The following is an 18488-nucleotide window of genomic DNA, read 5'->3' as shown; positions in this document are numbered from 1 at the left end:
AGGTTTAATTTGACGATGCTGTTTGGACTGATAAGCACTGTAGCTCTGGTTCATCATTAGTTAACTCGTTGTGATTGACAGCTTCTCACGTTACTCATTTGATCCCTGTATTGTCTGGATCTCTGACAATCGCTATTGAGATCACTGCCCACCTTTCATAGGGTCCTTCCTTTAGAGTTTCCACTGAGTTAGCTCCATACTTTGTGTCTCTGATCTTTGTTCTCCCGGTATCCTGACTTTTTGGCTGTTGTTCAGACCACTCTACTTTCTTGTTGTGACCTGGCTCTGGAGACTACTCTTATCTGTTTGAACTGTTTTGTCTTTGTCTCTTTTTAGTGTAGGGAAGGTCATCGACCAGTTACTGCCATCCGCCTTTGGTTGATAGAGTAAGTAGGTAGGACAAGATGAACTTGTGTTACAATTGTACTTTTATTTACAGTATCATTAACGCAAATATTAATAACTTTAATATTTTTTTATTTCTTTTTAGATACAGTTATTATCAGTGTTATATCTTTTACATATGAACCCAATGTAAATGTACATCAACTTGAGAATTATATCACAGATCTGCGTTCTTACTACTTCTGTGTGAATCCTGGTAACTTCTGTTGACTTTGTTCTATGGAAAGTCTGTGGTACAACTTACATTACGATCTAGCCAGATACAGGAGCAGTTTATGGTGCAAATAATTAATGGAAACAAGTAAAATATTATTACCAAATACACAAATGATACAGTAATCATTACAGAATATGAGTACTTACCCCCCTTACTTACATTGTATGTACATTCTACATTTTTTAAGAATTATTTACATTTTTAATATATATGCAAATTGTAAATACATGTGACAACAGCTAAAATATTTAAAGCATGGGCTCATTCGTGATAGAAAGATGGATGGATAAAAAGGAACAAAATGATGGTGGTTTTCACAATAGTTTTTTTTTTTAACCCTTTAAATAAAGTCACACAAGATCTGGTTACTGACAAATATGTTCTTAGCCAGAACGGCTGGTTGGTGAGCGCTTTCACCTTGTTGGGGGTGATTGTGATTAAGGGGGATCTAAATTTAAGAGTATTATTTCTCCATAAAATACATCAACAGTGCGACTGTCTTTGTGCTATTAGTTTATCTATCATTGTGACTGAGAAAACAATCAGACCACATTGCATGTGTAATCAATGCTGTAATCAATGTTGTTAAAGAGGATCCGTCGGGTCGATTTGGGACACAAAACCATCAGGGCTCCTCATGAACTTGTGTTTTAGGGTTCCATATTGACCTTTATAAGCTCTGTTCATAGACACAATTTAAAAATGAAATCTTTATGTTCAGTAGTGGTTTATAAAACAGATGATTTGGGCGGTGGCCCAGGGCCCAAGCCTTCTAGGAGGCCCATGGACACCCAAACCACCCACCAAATTTTATACCAAGAAATCCTTGTACATCTATTCCTGTTTTCAATACACATGACACAGGAGCCATTTCAGGACCTTTGAAAGTCCTCCACAGGTCCTTGAAAGCAGCAGAATGGACACATCCTCCATTCCCCAAGAAGCTGATTCTAGTACCTTATGTAGGAAGTGATTCCTGACTTGTAAGGCCCATATAGGTCCATACAGACCTGTGGGTGGTTTAATGTCCCACTTCTACCTGACGGGTTCCATTTAAGAAACAGATATAATGCTGATCGATAAAATATTGATGTATGTAAGATATTTGTAGGAAGAGATAGATAATAGAAGCAACATATACAACATCCTACATATACAAACTATCTCTGCAAATACAATCCTCTGTTTATATCATTATATGCTATATTATAGCCCAGAGCTTCCTATTGTACAGCTTCCCCAAATGGGGCTATGAAATATACACTTTGCAAAATGCAAGAATAGGCTATGTATAGAGGGGGATGTAGATGTTCTCATACTCTACGGATTGCATAGTTGTCAGTGCAGATGATACAAGTGCAAAGGAACAAAATGTACATTTTTTTTATATTTCCTGTAAAGTTTTTATAAGAGATGAACCCACTTTTTAGAATAATTTAAAATACTTGTATTGCCAATTTTTTTGAAAAAGTAGAGCATATTAGTGCAGGTCCTACATCCTGGCCATAAACTGATGACTCAACATCGAAGGCGTTGTCCATTTTGGCAACTAAGCTAAGAGTTATCAGCAGTCTATTAGAAAAAAAAAAGTTTTTCGCAATACTTGTATCCTAGAAGTCAAAGTCATCTTGATCGATGGCGTCTTCATCCGTAGTCTTTTTTGATTTATCATCGCATTCTTCCAAGCTTTCTTTGTTGTTTGCATACATCTGAGGAGTGGTTTTGTTTTTAGGTAAACCAACAGGACTATTTCGCGGTGAGTCTCCATCTTCATCCTCATCGGAGGAACTATCAGGATACATCTGTGATTTCTTACTGCCTGAACTATTTGACTCTCCATTTGGTGAGGTTTCTCCAACATTGTGGTTTTCTTTGCATTCTTTTTCGGCATCTTCAACAGAACCGTTCTGTGTTATGAGAGAGGCTTGACCCAGACCAGGCTTGTGTAAATTTGAGTCATTCATCTCAAGGTCCTGCGTGTCTTCTTCTTGGACATCTTCTGCCGTGTCGATAATAGGTTGATGGGTTTCATTTTCAACAAAGTGGTCTTCATCCTCTGAGAATTCGTCTGTTGTAACGTGAACTTCATCTCTCATACTCGGCTCTGCTTCATTTTCTTCAGTCCCGTTCACTTCCTCTTCATTACTTGCTATATGTTGATCTGTAGGTTCATCATCTTCATTTTCTTCACATACAGATGTATTTTCATCAGGACATTCTTTCTCTGATGCATGAGAATTAGAATTTTCCAAATCTTCTTCTGTAGGTTTAAGTTCTTCATCAGGCTCTTTACTATCAGACTGTTCATTTTCATTTTCCTGAAGTGCGATGAAATCACTTGAGTCACAGCCTTCACATTCATCCTTTGCGGACTTAACTTCTTCAATATTAGTTTCAACATCTTCTCTCAAAGTATCTAATATCTCTCCTTCGGTTTCTTCTCCAGCTTCACTGGAGGCTTCTTTATTTGCAGCCAAAGAGTTGTATACTTTACTTGCTATATCTTCATTGCATTCTTCCTCAAGTATTGGTGTGCTATCAACTACATCAATCTTAAGCTCATCGTTCTCCCTCTTCAGTTTCAAAATCTGTTGAAGGTCAAATGCTTTAATGATTGGGGCATTCGCCAAAACCGCTTGTGGTTTGGACGATTTTAATGCTCTCTTCTGCTGTATACATTTTTCACATGGGCAAAAGTCATCATTAGGTTGTCCACTGCTATCATCTCCAAATGAAGCACTAAATGTCAGGTCTTCTTCATCGGTATCACTGGAAATATCATTCGAACCTACACCCCCATTCACCCCAGTTGCATATCGGTGGATGGATACTCTGTGCATTGTCTGCAAACGTCTTCTTCGCTCATCTGCTTGCAAAGAAGATCTACGTCGAGAGCCTTCCACTGGTGGCCTTGGCACCATCGTTCCTGGATGAGCTTTTAATCTCTTGAGTTCATTGGAAATGCTCCTCTGGATTCTTTGACTTACTTCGTTTTTCAGTTCGGTAATCATTTCATCAAGATTTTCATTGTCTTCCAAATTCCACCTGACTTTGAACTCGTTCATGGCATCCACATAATGAGTCATGAATTCTTCCTCAATTTTTTTTAGCAGTTTCAATACCCAAACAGGATTAACATCATTCCCTTGTTTATCCTCATTTTTTCCATTGGACTCCGATGTAGAAATGAATGTTGATTGACCTTCGCTAGGAGAATTGATGTTGTTTGTCTCGGGTGAGTTGGACTCATTGGATTTTGGTTCTTCACTATGGCTAAGGATATTCATGTTGTCATTATTAGACATCTTGTGTTCTTCTAATGTTTCTATGCACTCAACGTCATTTACGTTATTCACTAAATTGTAATGTCCTTCTACTTGTGTCTCTCGCTTCAATTCTTCTTCAACTGTATCAACACTGCTATCTATCTTCTTTTCATTCATGTTTTCATCCATGATGCATGATTTAACCTTACGAACGCCTGTTGCATTAACCTCACTCATAGTTTCTTGTCCATTGTCTACATTATGTTCACCCGAAACAACTTTCTTGATAGAACTTTCGACTTCCTTGGTTACTACTGATATTTTTCCTTCTTCGGGCTTTCCAATTACCACCATGTGGTCAACTCCACCAGTTACACTTCCATCACCAGATCCGTCAAAACCACTATTGATGTCAACTCCTGAGGAGGACACAGGTGTTAATTCATCATCTCTTGAATAGTGTTTTCCAGATTTGATGTTTGTGATACTCTTATTAGTTGGACCCTCTGTCCATAATGCCTGTAGTATGTTTAACAACTCAATATACTTGGGTTTTTTCAAGTTATTTGTATTTTTTGTGATCTCATTTTGACCTTCATCCAGAAGTTGAAGGCTGGCTAGGCATGATATCAGGACTGTAGCAGAATTACTCAGCTTTCTTCCCATCGTTCTAGATACTTCGGGTAAACTGTTCGAACGATCGAATTTTGATTCTTGTGAAGGACTCAGCAGAGCTTTCATGATCTGCACTGACGTTTGTATATTGTTTGGAAGTGACTTTTTGTCACAAGCCGTTTCTTTTTGTACTACATCATTTTTAATATTATTTGTTGCTTCCCTACTTAATAAAACTGATTCTTTGTTATCTTTCCCATTAGGAATATTTATATCTTGAATATCATTTACGGGATTAACACATTGCACATCTTCGCTTAACTCTTCTTTAGACTTGTCGGCGTTGTTTTCAACCTTTACAGCCTCCTCGAGTAAATCTCCTTCCTCTTTTTCTTTATAAGTTTCTGTTTTTGATGCTTCTAGTCCTATCTCTGCCCGGGTTTTTTTCTGGCATTCTTCCACTTCATATTCAACAACCATTGTTTGTGAGGGAATCTTTCTAAGCCATTCATTTACTACTTCCTCTGGGGTCACGTTTGGTAATGCAGATGGTACCAGCTCGCTGTTTACGTTCCTATCGGCATCTAAAGATTCTCCCTTCTGCTTTCTCTTGGAAGAGCTAGAACTGTTCTTACGTTTTTTGGTGCTGTGTATGTCATCTGTACTATTATGACTTGTCGCAGCAGTTTTTGTCCTCTTGCAGGTCTCAGTACTGGCTTTAGAGTCTAGTATATTCTTGGATGCAGGTGTTGAAGTTCTTGAGTTCCCTGTCTTTTCCCCATTCATGGTTTTAATTTGATCACTGGATATGCTAGTACTAGCTAATTTAAATTGTGATAACCTAGTATGTTTATGGATTGGTTTTCCTTCAGGTGGTGATGGGCTGTGTATAGAATTTGTATCGAGAGCTGCTGTTACGTTGTCACTTACCATCTCCTCCTCCTGTGACATTTCTTTGGAACTATGGGAAGAGTTTTGGTCACACTTTTCAGATGTACTTTTAGCTAAGCTCTCCTTTTCTGATATGGACGACACTCGAGAGCTGACACTGAAAACGGGTTCATTTCCTCGACAGCTTGCACCATTGAATTTCGAGCTTGATGCTCGGGAAATCGGTAGACTACGCTCATCATCGTCGTCATTTACTGTACATGCTATGTGATCTGATTTTTGTATACAGTTCAATGATTCATTGCAACTTTCCTGATGGTTTAGAACTGGTTGTTCATCTTGTACACAGTTTGGTTGTTCTGATTCCGGAACCGATGACAGTGACTGTTGTGACTTTGTGGATTGAAAGCTCTGCCCCTGATGTTCTGTCATAGATTTTCTTTGGGATTTAGACAGAATAGCTTTGTTTTCTTTTGCTTTCTCCTCACAATGATTTATGCTTTCTTCATGTATTAGTTTGTTGTCACTGTTCTGTTTTGACATAGAAGACAAGCAAGGAGAATCACGTAAAATTTCATCTCCATCATGTCCATTGACCTTCAAACTTTTTTTAGAGGAGGATTTAGATTTCGTTGAAGATCTTCCTGTTGAACGCTTGTCATAATCATGAAATATAGATTTCATAGGATCAGTGAGTGATGGATCTTCGGTATTGGCATCATGCAGGTCATTATCATGTGAGTTCTTTATAACTTCTACAAGTTCACCTCCGCCAGGATCTTCTGAGTTTCCCCTTGACATGCTTTGCATATTCTTTAATGATTCCTTACGACTGGTTTGAGGAGTTTCTTCTTCATTACAGCTAAGGTTAGACGCCAAGCTTTTAGTGTTTGTGCTATTTCTCTTCAGCATTTTACTTTTTCGAGAACGTAATGACGTCTGTGAAACAACACTTACTCTCTGGCTACAATTTTCCCTGTCAGAAGAAGGAGATGGTGATGGGCAAGGACACTCTTCATAGCTGCCTCCATGACTTCTGTGGCTATGTCGCTCTTCAGAAAGCTGAGACTGTTGTTTCTGAATGGAGCCTTGACTCTTTAAACTTGATCTTGACCTATTTTGACTCTTTCCTCTTTTTGCCTGTTCAGTATCTGAAATTGCATCTATATTTGAAGCTACTGTTGATCTCCCGCTACGACTTGCACATTGGCTAACGGTGGAATATGTAACCATTGTGTCTCCATTTTCTTTGGTTTCTGAATAATGTGAAGACCTATGCATGATATGCTGGGTGTACTCCTCGGAGGACATAGAGTGTAGACTATCAATGGACGTCTTTTGATCGCACATCACTCTGTGTCGTGAGGATGTACTTGAAGTAGATGATTGGGTTTGCCATGTAGCTCTTTTGACATAGTCCTCTTGTTGGTTGGCATGCATTGGGTTTTTCCATATATCATACTCTGGACATTGCATGCCACAATGACTGCAATACATGTCCTCTGGTCCCACATCATTTAGCTTCGAGCTATAGGAGTCAGCATCACATGGGTAGAATGATTCATCCGTCTCTGAATAGTTTTCCATGTTCATCTCTTCCTTCTTATCATTTTCATCAAATAAGCAAAGTTTTTCACACTTTTTACCTATCAGGCTGGACTTTTTTATTTGAGTGGACCATTGAAGAGTTTCTTCATTAAGCAGTCGAAACCGAACCTTCATCTCTACGGAAAGACTTCCATCTTTGTTTACGTGAACCTTTTTTTCAATGTCATCGTTTAGTAAAGAGTGTCCTGTGTCGTCTGATTTTCCATGAGGACACATATTGGGATAAGAACCAAAGCCGCTGTTCACCGGTGACATATTCAAGCCATTTGGATATGATTTCTCAGAAGAGAAAGAAAGCCTTGTTTTATTACTTGATGATGGCCGAGGGTGGATCACACTCTTTTTGGCTTTTAGTCCAAAGTTTGCTGTAGAACATAAACAGAAAATATCATAAGTTAGTTCCATATAAACATAAGAAAATAAAAAATTATTATTAAAAAAATTTGGTAAAGTTAACAGCACCTCAATATTGTAATAGATCACCACGTCTGAATTTGTTTTCTTAGAAGAGCGCAAATTGACTCTCCTCCAGTGAGCAGAGCATGTAGGATTTCCTAAACCAGCTGGATATATGCAAAAAGAGCCAGTACCCTATAGAATTAAGAATTCAAAGATCATCAAAGAGACATGGCTACTTGTTACGGATTAATTGCTGATAAACTGCTGAAGTTTAAAGTGTAGAGGCTCCCCAAGAGTGCTGATCCTAAAGTTCCAGATCTCATTGGAGGTTTACTTGCATTTTTATCTGTAAGGGCCTTCTAGCTAGTGTTTGGTTGTGTGTTCACTTTCTACATTTGTCACTGGATTTTATTAAGATGTGGTACGATTGTAGGCAGACAATCCTGAAGGTCTGGCCATTTGGCTTTGTACATGTGATTGCACTTCTAGAGAAGCTACACAATTCAGTTTGGCTTCTAGAGGATGTCGGATGGCAGTCCAGGCAGATGCCAGGAGCATGATAGGCTCTCTCTAAGCTTAAGTGAAAGGGGTTATTGATCCATTAAATGTGCAGGGCCTTTGCGACTGTAGGGTCAGGTTTGAAGGGAATTGCATACGGCCACACCCCCCTGAACACGCCCGATCTTGTCTGATCTAGGAAGCTAAACAGGGTCGGGCCTGATTAGTACTTGGATGGAAGGTTTGACGGGAATTGCTCTTTCTAAACTTACATTAAAAAAAAGAAAACATCAATGTAAACATTTTCCCTAACATAATAGATAAAGATTTATCACATGCTTGTGCATGGTATGGCCACTCCTGCTGCGTGAGATATATCTAGAGCCTTCAGCATCCTAATATATCTGTACAGTACTATAATTTCCAGTACAGGCTATAGCTAGCGAGCAGGCACAAGACAGGAACGCCCCAGGACAGTGCACTCTGTCGCCCGGCACGGCAACCTCCACGACCACCTGGCTGGGAGATGACATTGTGGGAACCAGTTTACAGGCTCTGAGAAATAACCCCCCTCCCATAGTTTTAAGTATATGACTTGGTTTCACTAAAGTGGTTTTACTACTTGTTTTAAACAAAGTAACCTTCTTTGAATTACAAAAAATCCTCCCACACTCACATAAAACACCATTAAAAATATCCTTTATTCCAACATTATTAAAAAAGCCGGATGTATATTATATTAAACTGGAACAACACGTGAAGGACTTTCTAGCTGCAAAGACTTAAACAAAATTTAGACAAAGAATTTTATTAATAAGCCCTTTACTTTTTGACTCAATGGGGATTATTTATCAGGGCTTCTGCACCAAAACACTGGCGTAAAAGCCCTAAAATAATGGCATATTCTAGCCAGCATTTGTGATTATTTCCCCCTTCACAGCTCCTTGCCAGGGGGGCGTGAAGGGGGCACGACCGATGGGGGAGTGGTTCGGCACTGAAGCAGCCAGCGACTTATTTTTGTAAAAATATAACATGGAGCAGCCACCTGCCGGGAACACCAAGAGGCCTAAGCCTCCTGATGTATCTGGTTGTGGCGGAGGGGCAGCGGGGTGAAGGTGAAGATTTTGGGCGCCGAAGATTTGGAGTCTGTGAAATCAGAGATTGAAGTTTTCAGGTTTCTTACATTGCCTTCTAGTTGTTGTCACATCTCTATCATAGATCAACTGCTTCACCTTCCCACAGTTTCTTCACACTTCAACCAAATCCTTGCAAGATGCTCAGAAGTCGTCTCAGCTTATTGGGAACATTTTTAAAAGACTGGGAATCATCATGTCCTCCTTCTCCTAGCTGAGTTCTCACGATGGTCTTCCCTTCTTTTCTGGACACTGTAACTTTGAAGTGCACTTCTACAAGCTAATTCCTGCCCTGGATCAAACAAGGTTTCGGGACGTTGGATTAGTAGAAGATGGAGAAGCTCAAGTAATAGTCAATAAAAGATGGTGCTCTTATGTAAACCTTCCTGGAAGTAAATCCTGGCTTGAGCTTCCAGACTCAACAACTCAAGGTGTCACCCTGTGATATTTCTAAGTAGCATTTAGCTTTATTGCTAAGTAATAGGCCTAAATATTCACACGTGGACAAAACACATGGGCAGAATAATAATGCTTCCGCTTTTTGTCTTTCAATTTTTAAAAATGTTGTATTTTGGCTTATTTTTTGTGTACATTTTATAAATATGTCGACTACATAAATTATGGAAAGTCTGCTGTTGTGGTAACTAATAACAGGATTAAGAAGTTCATGACATCAAAGACTACTGAAGATAACCTGCCAGACTTGTAAAAATCTTTGGTTTCACTACACAAGTTTCACTGTCTTTAGAATTGGTTATGAAGTGGAAATGCTAAAACTTTATAGACTGTTACAAAGAGACACGGGACATGTTGTGAACTTGCAACATTGCCATGAACTTGCAGCATTTCAAATTATGGGATTACACTTCACATCTACAATTCAACTATTTGGTCCAAAAGTTGCATACGACCATGGGTCGGTCAAAATTGCTGGTTTTTGTTGGTCTGGAAACTAACCAACTAGACCTAATCAATCTACGCCCAGAAATCTCCATTGATTGGTGCCATCGACAAAGAAGTAGCCATCATTAGGACTTTCTTTGATGCTGGGGACTTGGAATGATCAGGGGCACTAAGAAGAACATGTACAACCCTATATCTTGATCTACAAAACTGAATTTCTATACTTTCTATTGAAAGGAGCTCAGTTTTTCAAGTTTTTATAGCTTTTATATTTTTGGTCTGGGGTCTAAAGTTGTGAGGTCTTTGTCTGCTTAATATAAGAGCTCTCACTTCGGGTCTCCTTAATTTTAGGGGTCTGGTCCTGGGTGTCAATTAATTTTACTCCAGTTTAAGTCCTGAATGTGTTTTGAGGTTTGGTCAAATCTGTCTAAACTCTAAAATAGGTTTACAATAAATTTGAAAAAAAAACCCAGGTGGCTGTGGCCGAGGTATGAAATAAAAAGAATACATACTTACCAAGCTCCAGCTCCAGCGTTCCATCATTATTTCCAGTTTTGGGCCCTGCTCTGGACTGGAAGTTCTGGGAGGGGACCACTTCATCCAAAGTGTGGCCTCCACAGGCAGAGGACATTACTTTGTGTGGTATAAGGCCACTCATTGAATGCAGCAGATCAGGTGACCCCCTGAAACCACTGGTCAGATGCAAAAGTACCAGAGCAATGCGGCAATAGGAAGTCAGAGCGGAGTTCTTCATTGTTATTTGACTTTGGTAATGGGGGACCTATTATGCCTGCATTTTTATAAAGTTGTATTGATTTAATATGGATGGGTCTATTTTAAGAGACCCAGTTTGTGTATGGAGTTCAGTAGTTTGAGGACAAAGTATATAGTGTTTAGGGTGTTAATGTGAGAGGGGTGGGAACCAGCAGTAGATGTCACTTCCTGTCCTGTCTTTCTCTTCCTCTCACCAGAAGACCATGGAGAAACATGTCCCCCCACCCACCATGTTCTATTGCTCTACAATTGTTTAACAATTTCACATATAATTATGTAGAAACATATTTATAAAAAAAGTTACATGGAAGTCCACTTTTTGAAATAAATGATAGCAGGTTTTTCTTTCTGTCACAGCTTTGAGTTGGTGGTGGAGGAGTCGGCTGGAAGTTGCTGGTGGACGATTAAACCTCATGGTGGTGAACAGGCTGAGCTTTGGAAGTGGCCAGCCTGAAGATTGTCTTAATGGTAATGCCATCCAGGGGCAGGCACGGGGGTGAAGCACAGGAGTGTGCTGGCACCCATAGAAGGGCTAGGCAGAGACTGACGTCCCTTTATTGTTGTCTGGGCAGCAGGGGATCTCACAGTATGGGTGAACCCCTCCCCTAGCACTTCACTTGACTCCTCCTCTAAGTGTTTTAGTCTTGTGATTTAAATAAAGCTGTGGCCATTTTGACACTATTAAATAAAGTGTTTTGTGTATTTATTCCTGACACAAGTGTTTCCTATTGAGTTGTTTAAGATGAAGTGAGGGTCCACCCCATATCCAAAAGTCAAGTTCTCTATTATTCTTCAAGATAAACTGCAATTACAACGCAAAAGACGTCAAAAAGTACATCAGAGCAGAAAAGACCAATAGTATACAGTCACTTACCATTTTTCTTATTGTCCATGACCTCAGTGTTGTTACTTGAAAGTGATCGGAGACCCGGAAGCTTGTCCGTTACACTTCTCCGCATATTTTCTGTTTGGATGGGTTTAAAAGACTCTTTCCCGGCACAGATAAGGATGCTGGTGGACTGCAGAACTGATTGTATATTGTCAATCTGTTGGGCAAAAATCATATATATAATGATGAAGGTTAACAAGAAGTCACTTCTGGTACAACTTCCAGGAAGATCTAATGTGTAAAAACATCTTTCTCACAGAACTTCAACCCTATCTGCATCCTCTGGAAACTGGTAGAGTTGAATATGGTGATAATGCAGAGTGCCAGCAGAGGGGGCAGGTGCAATGTGATGATGTCATCCTGCCTGCTGCATTCAGAGCATGACACAGCAGAAGGAGAGTAGAGGAAGCTGCTGTGGAGGAACGGGGAGAGGCAAGTACCTGGTGTCTATTATTTCTTTATTAAGAAGCAAAAACTATGAGGGGCCACCATATAAGTGGGAGCTTAGGGTCACAATATCTGGGGGGAGCTGGGGGCCACAATGTGAGGGAGAGCTGCGACACAATATGAGGGGGGCACTAAGGGGAGTAATTAAAGTGTGCAGGGTGGAGTAAGGGGTGGGGAAAATGGGGGGGATAGTATTTATTTTCCAGTAACTTTGCAAATTTAAAACAAAAATACAATACAAAATGGGTTACCTATTGCGTTGCTAAAATATGTCATAAATATTTTTAAAATGGCATTTGTTGTTTTAAGTTTTTAATTTTTTGTATTTTTTTTTTACTTTTTGATGTTGTTTTACATAATATATCCAAAATAACATCATAATTTACAGTTTTCCACTTTAAACAACATCTACCATCAGTTTTACTGATGAGAGACATGTCCTAATAAGAAGTTCCTGAGCAACAATGTTTCTCATGATTTCTTTTATTATAACTGTATAAAGTGTGATTGCAGCAATATAGAACTATAAAATGTCTTCTAATTAGCCTGGGGTGCGTCAGCTACGTCACCGGAGCGCCTCAGAGTGCTTTGTATTTGAGACCTGCACCACTGCCATCTAGAGACACTGCTGCACACTGGGGATCTGTACCATACCTCCCAACTTTTGGGCTAAAGAAAGAGGAACAAAAAGTCCCTTCCTTTTTATCTAAATAATGCCCATTGCCCCTGCCCCAAACATAGTATAATATCATCCTTAACAGCCCACACATAATATAATGCCCCCTTCTGGTGGCCAACCCCATTATGGACCCTTATAATACCCCATAATTCAGCAACATATAATGCCCCCTCTTTAATTTTATTCTCACTTTACTTTTGTTCCCCCACTTTTATTCCTCCCCTTAAACATATAGGGGGTCATTTACTAAGGGCCCGATTCACGTTTTCCCGAAGTGTTACCCGAATATTTCCGATTTGCGACGATTTTCCCTGTATTGCCCCGGGATTTTGGCACACGCGATCGGATTGTGGCGCATCGGCGCTGGCATGCACGCAACGGAAATCGGGGGCGTGGCCGAACGAAAACCCAACGGATTCGGAAAAACCGCCGCATTTAAAACAAAAAATGTGTCGCGGAGCTTTCACTTACCTTCACTAGGAATAGGCCGGTGAACTTGAGCGCGTTCCGATGCTTCACAGCGCACCTGGTGGACGTCGGAGGAACTGCCTTAATAAATCCCGGCCGGACCCGAATCCTCCACAGAGAACGCGCCGCTGGATCGCGAATGGACCGGGTAAGTAAATCTGCCCCATAATGTCTGATCGTTCTGTACTCCTGCCGCCCTTTCCTCTACCCCTAATATTGTGACCTCCTGTCCTCCATATTCCTCATATTGTGGCCTCTATCCTCTATCCCCTTCATATTTTGTCCCCCTCCCCTCTCTCATATTGTGGCGGCCTGTCTTGTCTAAAAGTGTGGCCCTTTCTCCTCTCTCATATTGTAGCCCCCTCCCATCATATTGTGACCCCTCTACTTATATTGTGGCCCCCATCCTCTCTCATATTGTCACCCTCCCCTCATATTGGGTCCCTCTTGTCCTCATATTATGGCCCCTGTCCACTCTCATATTGTGGTCCCCTCCTTTGATATGTGGTCCCCTGTCCCCTCTCATATTGTGGTCCCATCCCTCTAATTTTTTATCCCTAGGGTGGCACGGTGGCTGAATGAATAGCACTTTTATCTTGAAGCACTGGGGTCCTGGGTTCGAATCCCACCCAGGTCAACATACATCTGCAAAGAGTTTGTATGTTCTCTCCATATTTGTGTGGGTTTCCTCCGGGTCCTCCAATTTCCTCCCACACTCCAAAACATACTGTTAGATTGTGAGCCCAATGGGGGCAGGGACCAATTTGACATGCTTTGTGCAGTGCTGCGTAATCTGTGTGCGCTATATAAATAATAATTATTATTATTATCTCCCTCCTCTCTATATTGTGGCCCTATGTTCTCTGTTATATTGTTGCCCCTCCCTCTCCCTGCACACTGAGGACCTGCATCACCCCCATCTAAAGAAACTGCTGCAGACTAAGGACCTGCACCGCTGCCATCTAAAGACACTGCTGCAGACTGAGGACCTGCACCGCTGCCATCTAAAGACACCGCTGCAGACTGAGGACCTGCACCGCTGCCATCTAAAGACACCGCTGCAGACTGAGGACCTGCATCACCCCCATCTAAAGAAACTGCTGCAGACTAAGGACCTGCACCGCTGCCATCTAAAGACACCGCTGCAGACTGAGGACCTGCACCGCTGCCATCTAAAGACACCGCTGCAGACTGAGGACCTGCACCGCTGTCATGTAAAGACACTGCTGCAGACTGAGAACCTGCACCGTTGCCATCTAAAGACACTGCTGCAGACTGAGAACCTGCACCGTTGCCATCTAAAGACACTGCTGCAGACTGAGGACCTGCACCGTTGCCATCTATAAACACTGCTTCAGACTGAGGACCTGCAACACTGCCATCTAAAGAAACTGCTGCAGACTAAAAACCTGCACCGCTCCCATCTATAGACACTGCTGCAGACTGAGAACCTGCACCGCTGTCATGGAAAGAAACTGCTGCAGACTGAGGACCTGCACCGCTGTCATCTAAAGACACTGCTGCAGACTGAGGACCTGCACCACCGCCACCTAAAGACACTGCTACAGACTGAGGACCTGCACCGCTGTCATCTAAAGACACTGCTACAGACTAAGGACCTGCACCACCGCCACCTAAAGACACTGCTACAGACTGAGGACCTGCACCACTGCCATCTAAAGACTTTGCTGCAGACTGAGGACCTGCACCACCGCCACCTAAAGACACTGCTGTAGACTGAGGACCTGCACCACCGCCACCTAAAGACACTACTGCAGACTGAGGACCTGCACCACCGCCACCTAAAGACACTGCTGTAGACTGAGGACCTGCACCACCACCACCTAAAGACACTACTGCAGACTGAGGACCTGCACCACCGCCACCTAAAGACACTGCTGTAGACTGAGGACCTGCACCACCACCACCTAAAGACACTACTGCAGACTGAGGACCTGCACCACCGCCACCTAAAGACACTGCTACAGACTGAGGACCTGCACCACCGCCACCTAAAGACACTACTGCAGACTGAGGACCTGTACCACCGCCACCTAAAGACACTGCTACAGACTGAGGACCTGCACCACCGCCACCTAAAGACACTACTGCAGACTGAGGACCTGCACCACCGCCACCTAAAGACACTGCTACAGACTAAGGACCTGCACTATTGTAACTATTTCTGGCCCTGCTGCTTACAAGCCTTGATAAATCACCCCAATACATACTAAATCTAGCTGTTATTTTGTCATTTTGGGCAACTGATCTACGTGAGACCAATTCTATGGCAAACAAGGAACAACCCACCGGTTTGGCCTAGATGAGACTAGGCCAAACCCTGATCAGCAAAGCCTGATTAACAGTAACCTATGTCTAATCTGATAAAGCAGCCGTCTTCCCTGTCCCTTCTGAGCAGTGTGATGAGTAGTCTCACAAAAGCAGTGCATTCTGGGACACGTATTCTACAATCATCCATTACCGTGCAATCAATATTTAATTTTTTTGCCCATCTGTCTCATATCTATGTATCACATATCTATCTATCTATCTATCTCATATCTATCTATCTATCTCATATCTATCTATCTATCTATCTATCTATCTATCTAATCTCCTATCTATCTATCTCATATCTATCTATTTATCTCCTATCTATCTATCTATCTATCTATCTATCTATCTATCTATCTCCTATCTATCTATCTATCTATCTCCTATCTATCTATCTATCTCATATCTATCTATCTCATATCTATCTATCTATCTATCTATCTATCTCATATCTATCTATCTATCTATCTATCTCATATCTATCTCATATCTATCTATCTCATATCTATCTATCTCATATCTATCTATCTATTTATCTCCTATCTATCTATCTATCTATCTATCTATCTCCTATCTATCTATCTATCTATCTATTTATCTCCTATCTATCTATCTATCTATCTATCTATCTATCTCCTATCTATCTATCTATCTATCTATCTATCTATCTATCTCCTATCTATCTATCTCCTATCTATCTCCTATCTATCTATCTATCTATCTATCTATCTATCTATCTATCTATCTATCTATCTATCTCATATCTATCTCCTATCTATCTATCTCATATCTATCTATCTCATATCTATCTATCTATCGATCTCATATCTATCTATCTACCCATTCATCCATCCATTTGCTGGCACTCTGTTATAGTGTATGTATATGCAGTGCTGCTCTGGACTGTTATTGTCTATCCTACTTCGAATGAGGGTCTCCTAGTTTCTTGATGTTCAAAAAGAGTCACTTTCATTACCTGTGATGCAGCTTAGTGTTTTGGGCATGGCCTATGGGGAACATATGGTAAAGCAAATAGTCAGAAAATAAGCAAGTACGATATGTCCATGAATCTGTTGTATATGATGTGAGTATTGGATGTATTCAGGGGCTTAACTTGAGGTCGCACCCGCGCCCAAGAGGTTTAGGGGGCCCTTATGGTGTCACTTTCCCATATGATAAGACTATTACTATAAACCATACATTATAGTTGGGGGCCCGGCACAGACTTTGCACTGGGGCCCATCAGCTTCTAGTTATGCCACTGGATGTGTTGTTCATCGTTACTCACGTTTGGAACCTGCTTTAGAATAAAATGTAACCAATGTCATCTATAGTAATTCCTATTATTAGTTTAAATTCCCTGCAGCGCCACCACAGGAGACATTAAGCATTACACATTCACCAAGAAAATCAAGTTGTTTTTGTGAGATACAAGACAAACAACAGCCGCTAAAAACACCCAAATCTTTAGATGCGGTTCCAAAACCCTCTATTGACTTCTAGAAAATATTGGACCATCAATGGGTGACTTAATGGGTAACCATCATTTCAGATGAATTTTTATATTTTATATCATGTGTATTATTTTATATTATTATGTTGTAATCATTTTTCTAATATACTTCATTAAGAAATTCTTAGCTTGTTAGGAAACAGACTGCAAAGTTCTCCTTGGCTACAGTGTTGCATCTACGTTGCCATGACAAATCTGTGTAGAGGATTCAAGACAGGTCTTTCTCTCCTGTTTGTTACACAGCTGTGAGTTTTAACCCTTTCCCTAGATACAGTATGCTAGTAGCAGTATTTTCAAAGATCAAGCTGAAAGTGAAGGAGGTTATCCTCCCTTCTCAGAGCTGTTTAACCAAACACAGGGCGATTAGATGTGAACTACAATATGCATCTCTATGGGAGGGAGGAGCTTGATTTTTATTACAAACTAAGCAGAATTTGCTAATTAAATATATTAGAAAAATGTTGATCACATCCCTCACACACAATATATACACAAGATTTATCTCAAATGACTGTTACGCTTTGATTCCTTGTCTTACTCATGCTTTATGAAACCATTTGACCACTTACCCTCCTTCCATCCACAGTATACAACCGTTGTACAGTATATTGCATTAGATCGGAGACATCCTCCAGAAAAGTCCTAAAGTTCCTGGCGTTCGTCCGATTGAGGACGATAGACCGCCTCGTGGATGGATCCCCGTTCTTCACTAGCACAATTTTCTTCCGTACTTTCGGCACCTGTTGAAAATGAGCTGCAGAGTATTCCTCCTCTAGGTCTGGATGTTGACCCTGTTTTCGGGCACTGACAGGACGACTGGATCTCTGATTCCCCACTTTGCGCCCAGAGATGGGTTGCACGTGTTTTTTATCGGAGCAGACGTAAGTCCCTCCATCTTGAAGTTGCTCCAATCTGCTTATATTATGAGTACCCCGAGGAGTAGTGATCGTCCGAACCCCAAACGGCAATGGAACTTTGTTTGAAAGATCGTCCATGAGGGCGCTAAAACTTTTAAAACTGCGGCGATTAATGGCCATCCTTACTCCAGTGAACTGAGGATCTCCGCTTTTGAAGAAGGTTATTTTTTTTGCTGGGGTCACTTCAGACACCGGATGGGAGCGAACCACTGGTGGAAAAGGCCGGTCTGGACTGGCCGGAGGTGCTGAGTAACCTTCCGCTACAGATGGATTCATTCTGGTTGATAATCTGGATCTGAAATTCAGAAAAATTGTGATTACTGCTATGAAAATGTTAGATATGATATATAGATGGTAGGTGGGGGTCCTAGAGGTCTATACTGACCCCTGTCATACCAACTTTTTGAATGGAGTGGTTGTTACTGGCGATGAGCAGACCTGAACCGCAGTGTTCGGAACTTGGCCGAACCCAAAACTTGTGGTCTAGTGGTCACCAAACCACGCACACTCTAATTTGTTTTTAATCAATCTC

The 18488-nt window shown here is 41.1% G+C and overlaps 1 protein-coding gene across 1 annotated transcript; it reads right to left on the bottom strand.

Moving 5' to 3' along the window:
- Window positions 1–444: 444 nt before the first annotated feature.
- RP1L1 (RP1 like 1) lies at window positions 445–18248 on the bottom strand. The gene is made up of 3 exons (XM_072143823.1): window positions 17609–18248; window positions 11584–11755; window positions 445–7367 (listed from the first exon to the last, which is right to left on the bottom strand). The coding sequence occupies exons 1-3, from the start codon at window positions 18230–18232 to the stop codon at window positions 2233–2235; spliced, it is 5931 nt and encodes a 1976-aa protein (XP_071999924.1). The 5' UTR covers window positions 18233–18248; the 3' UTR covers window positions 445–2232.
- Window positions 18249–18488: the final 240 nt, after the last annotated feature.

Source organism: Engystomops pustulosus, chromosome 3, assembly GCF_040894005.1.
Source record: "Engystomops pustulosus chromosome 3, aEngPut4.maternal, whole genome shotgun sequence".
Taxonomy (NCBI): Eukaryota; Metazoa; Chordata; class Amphibia; order Anura; family Leptodactylidae; genus Engystomops; species Engystomops pustulosus.
The sequence above is the reverse complement of the archived record's forward strand: the minus strand, read 5'-3'. Positions and strand labels throughout refer to the sequence as shown.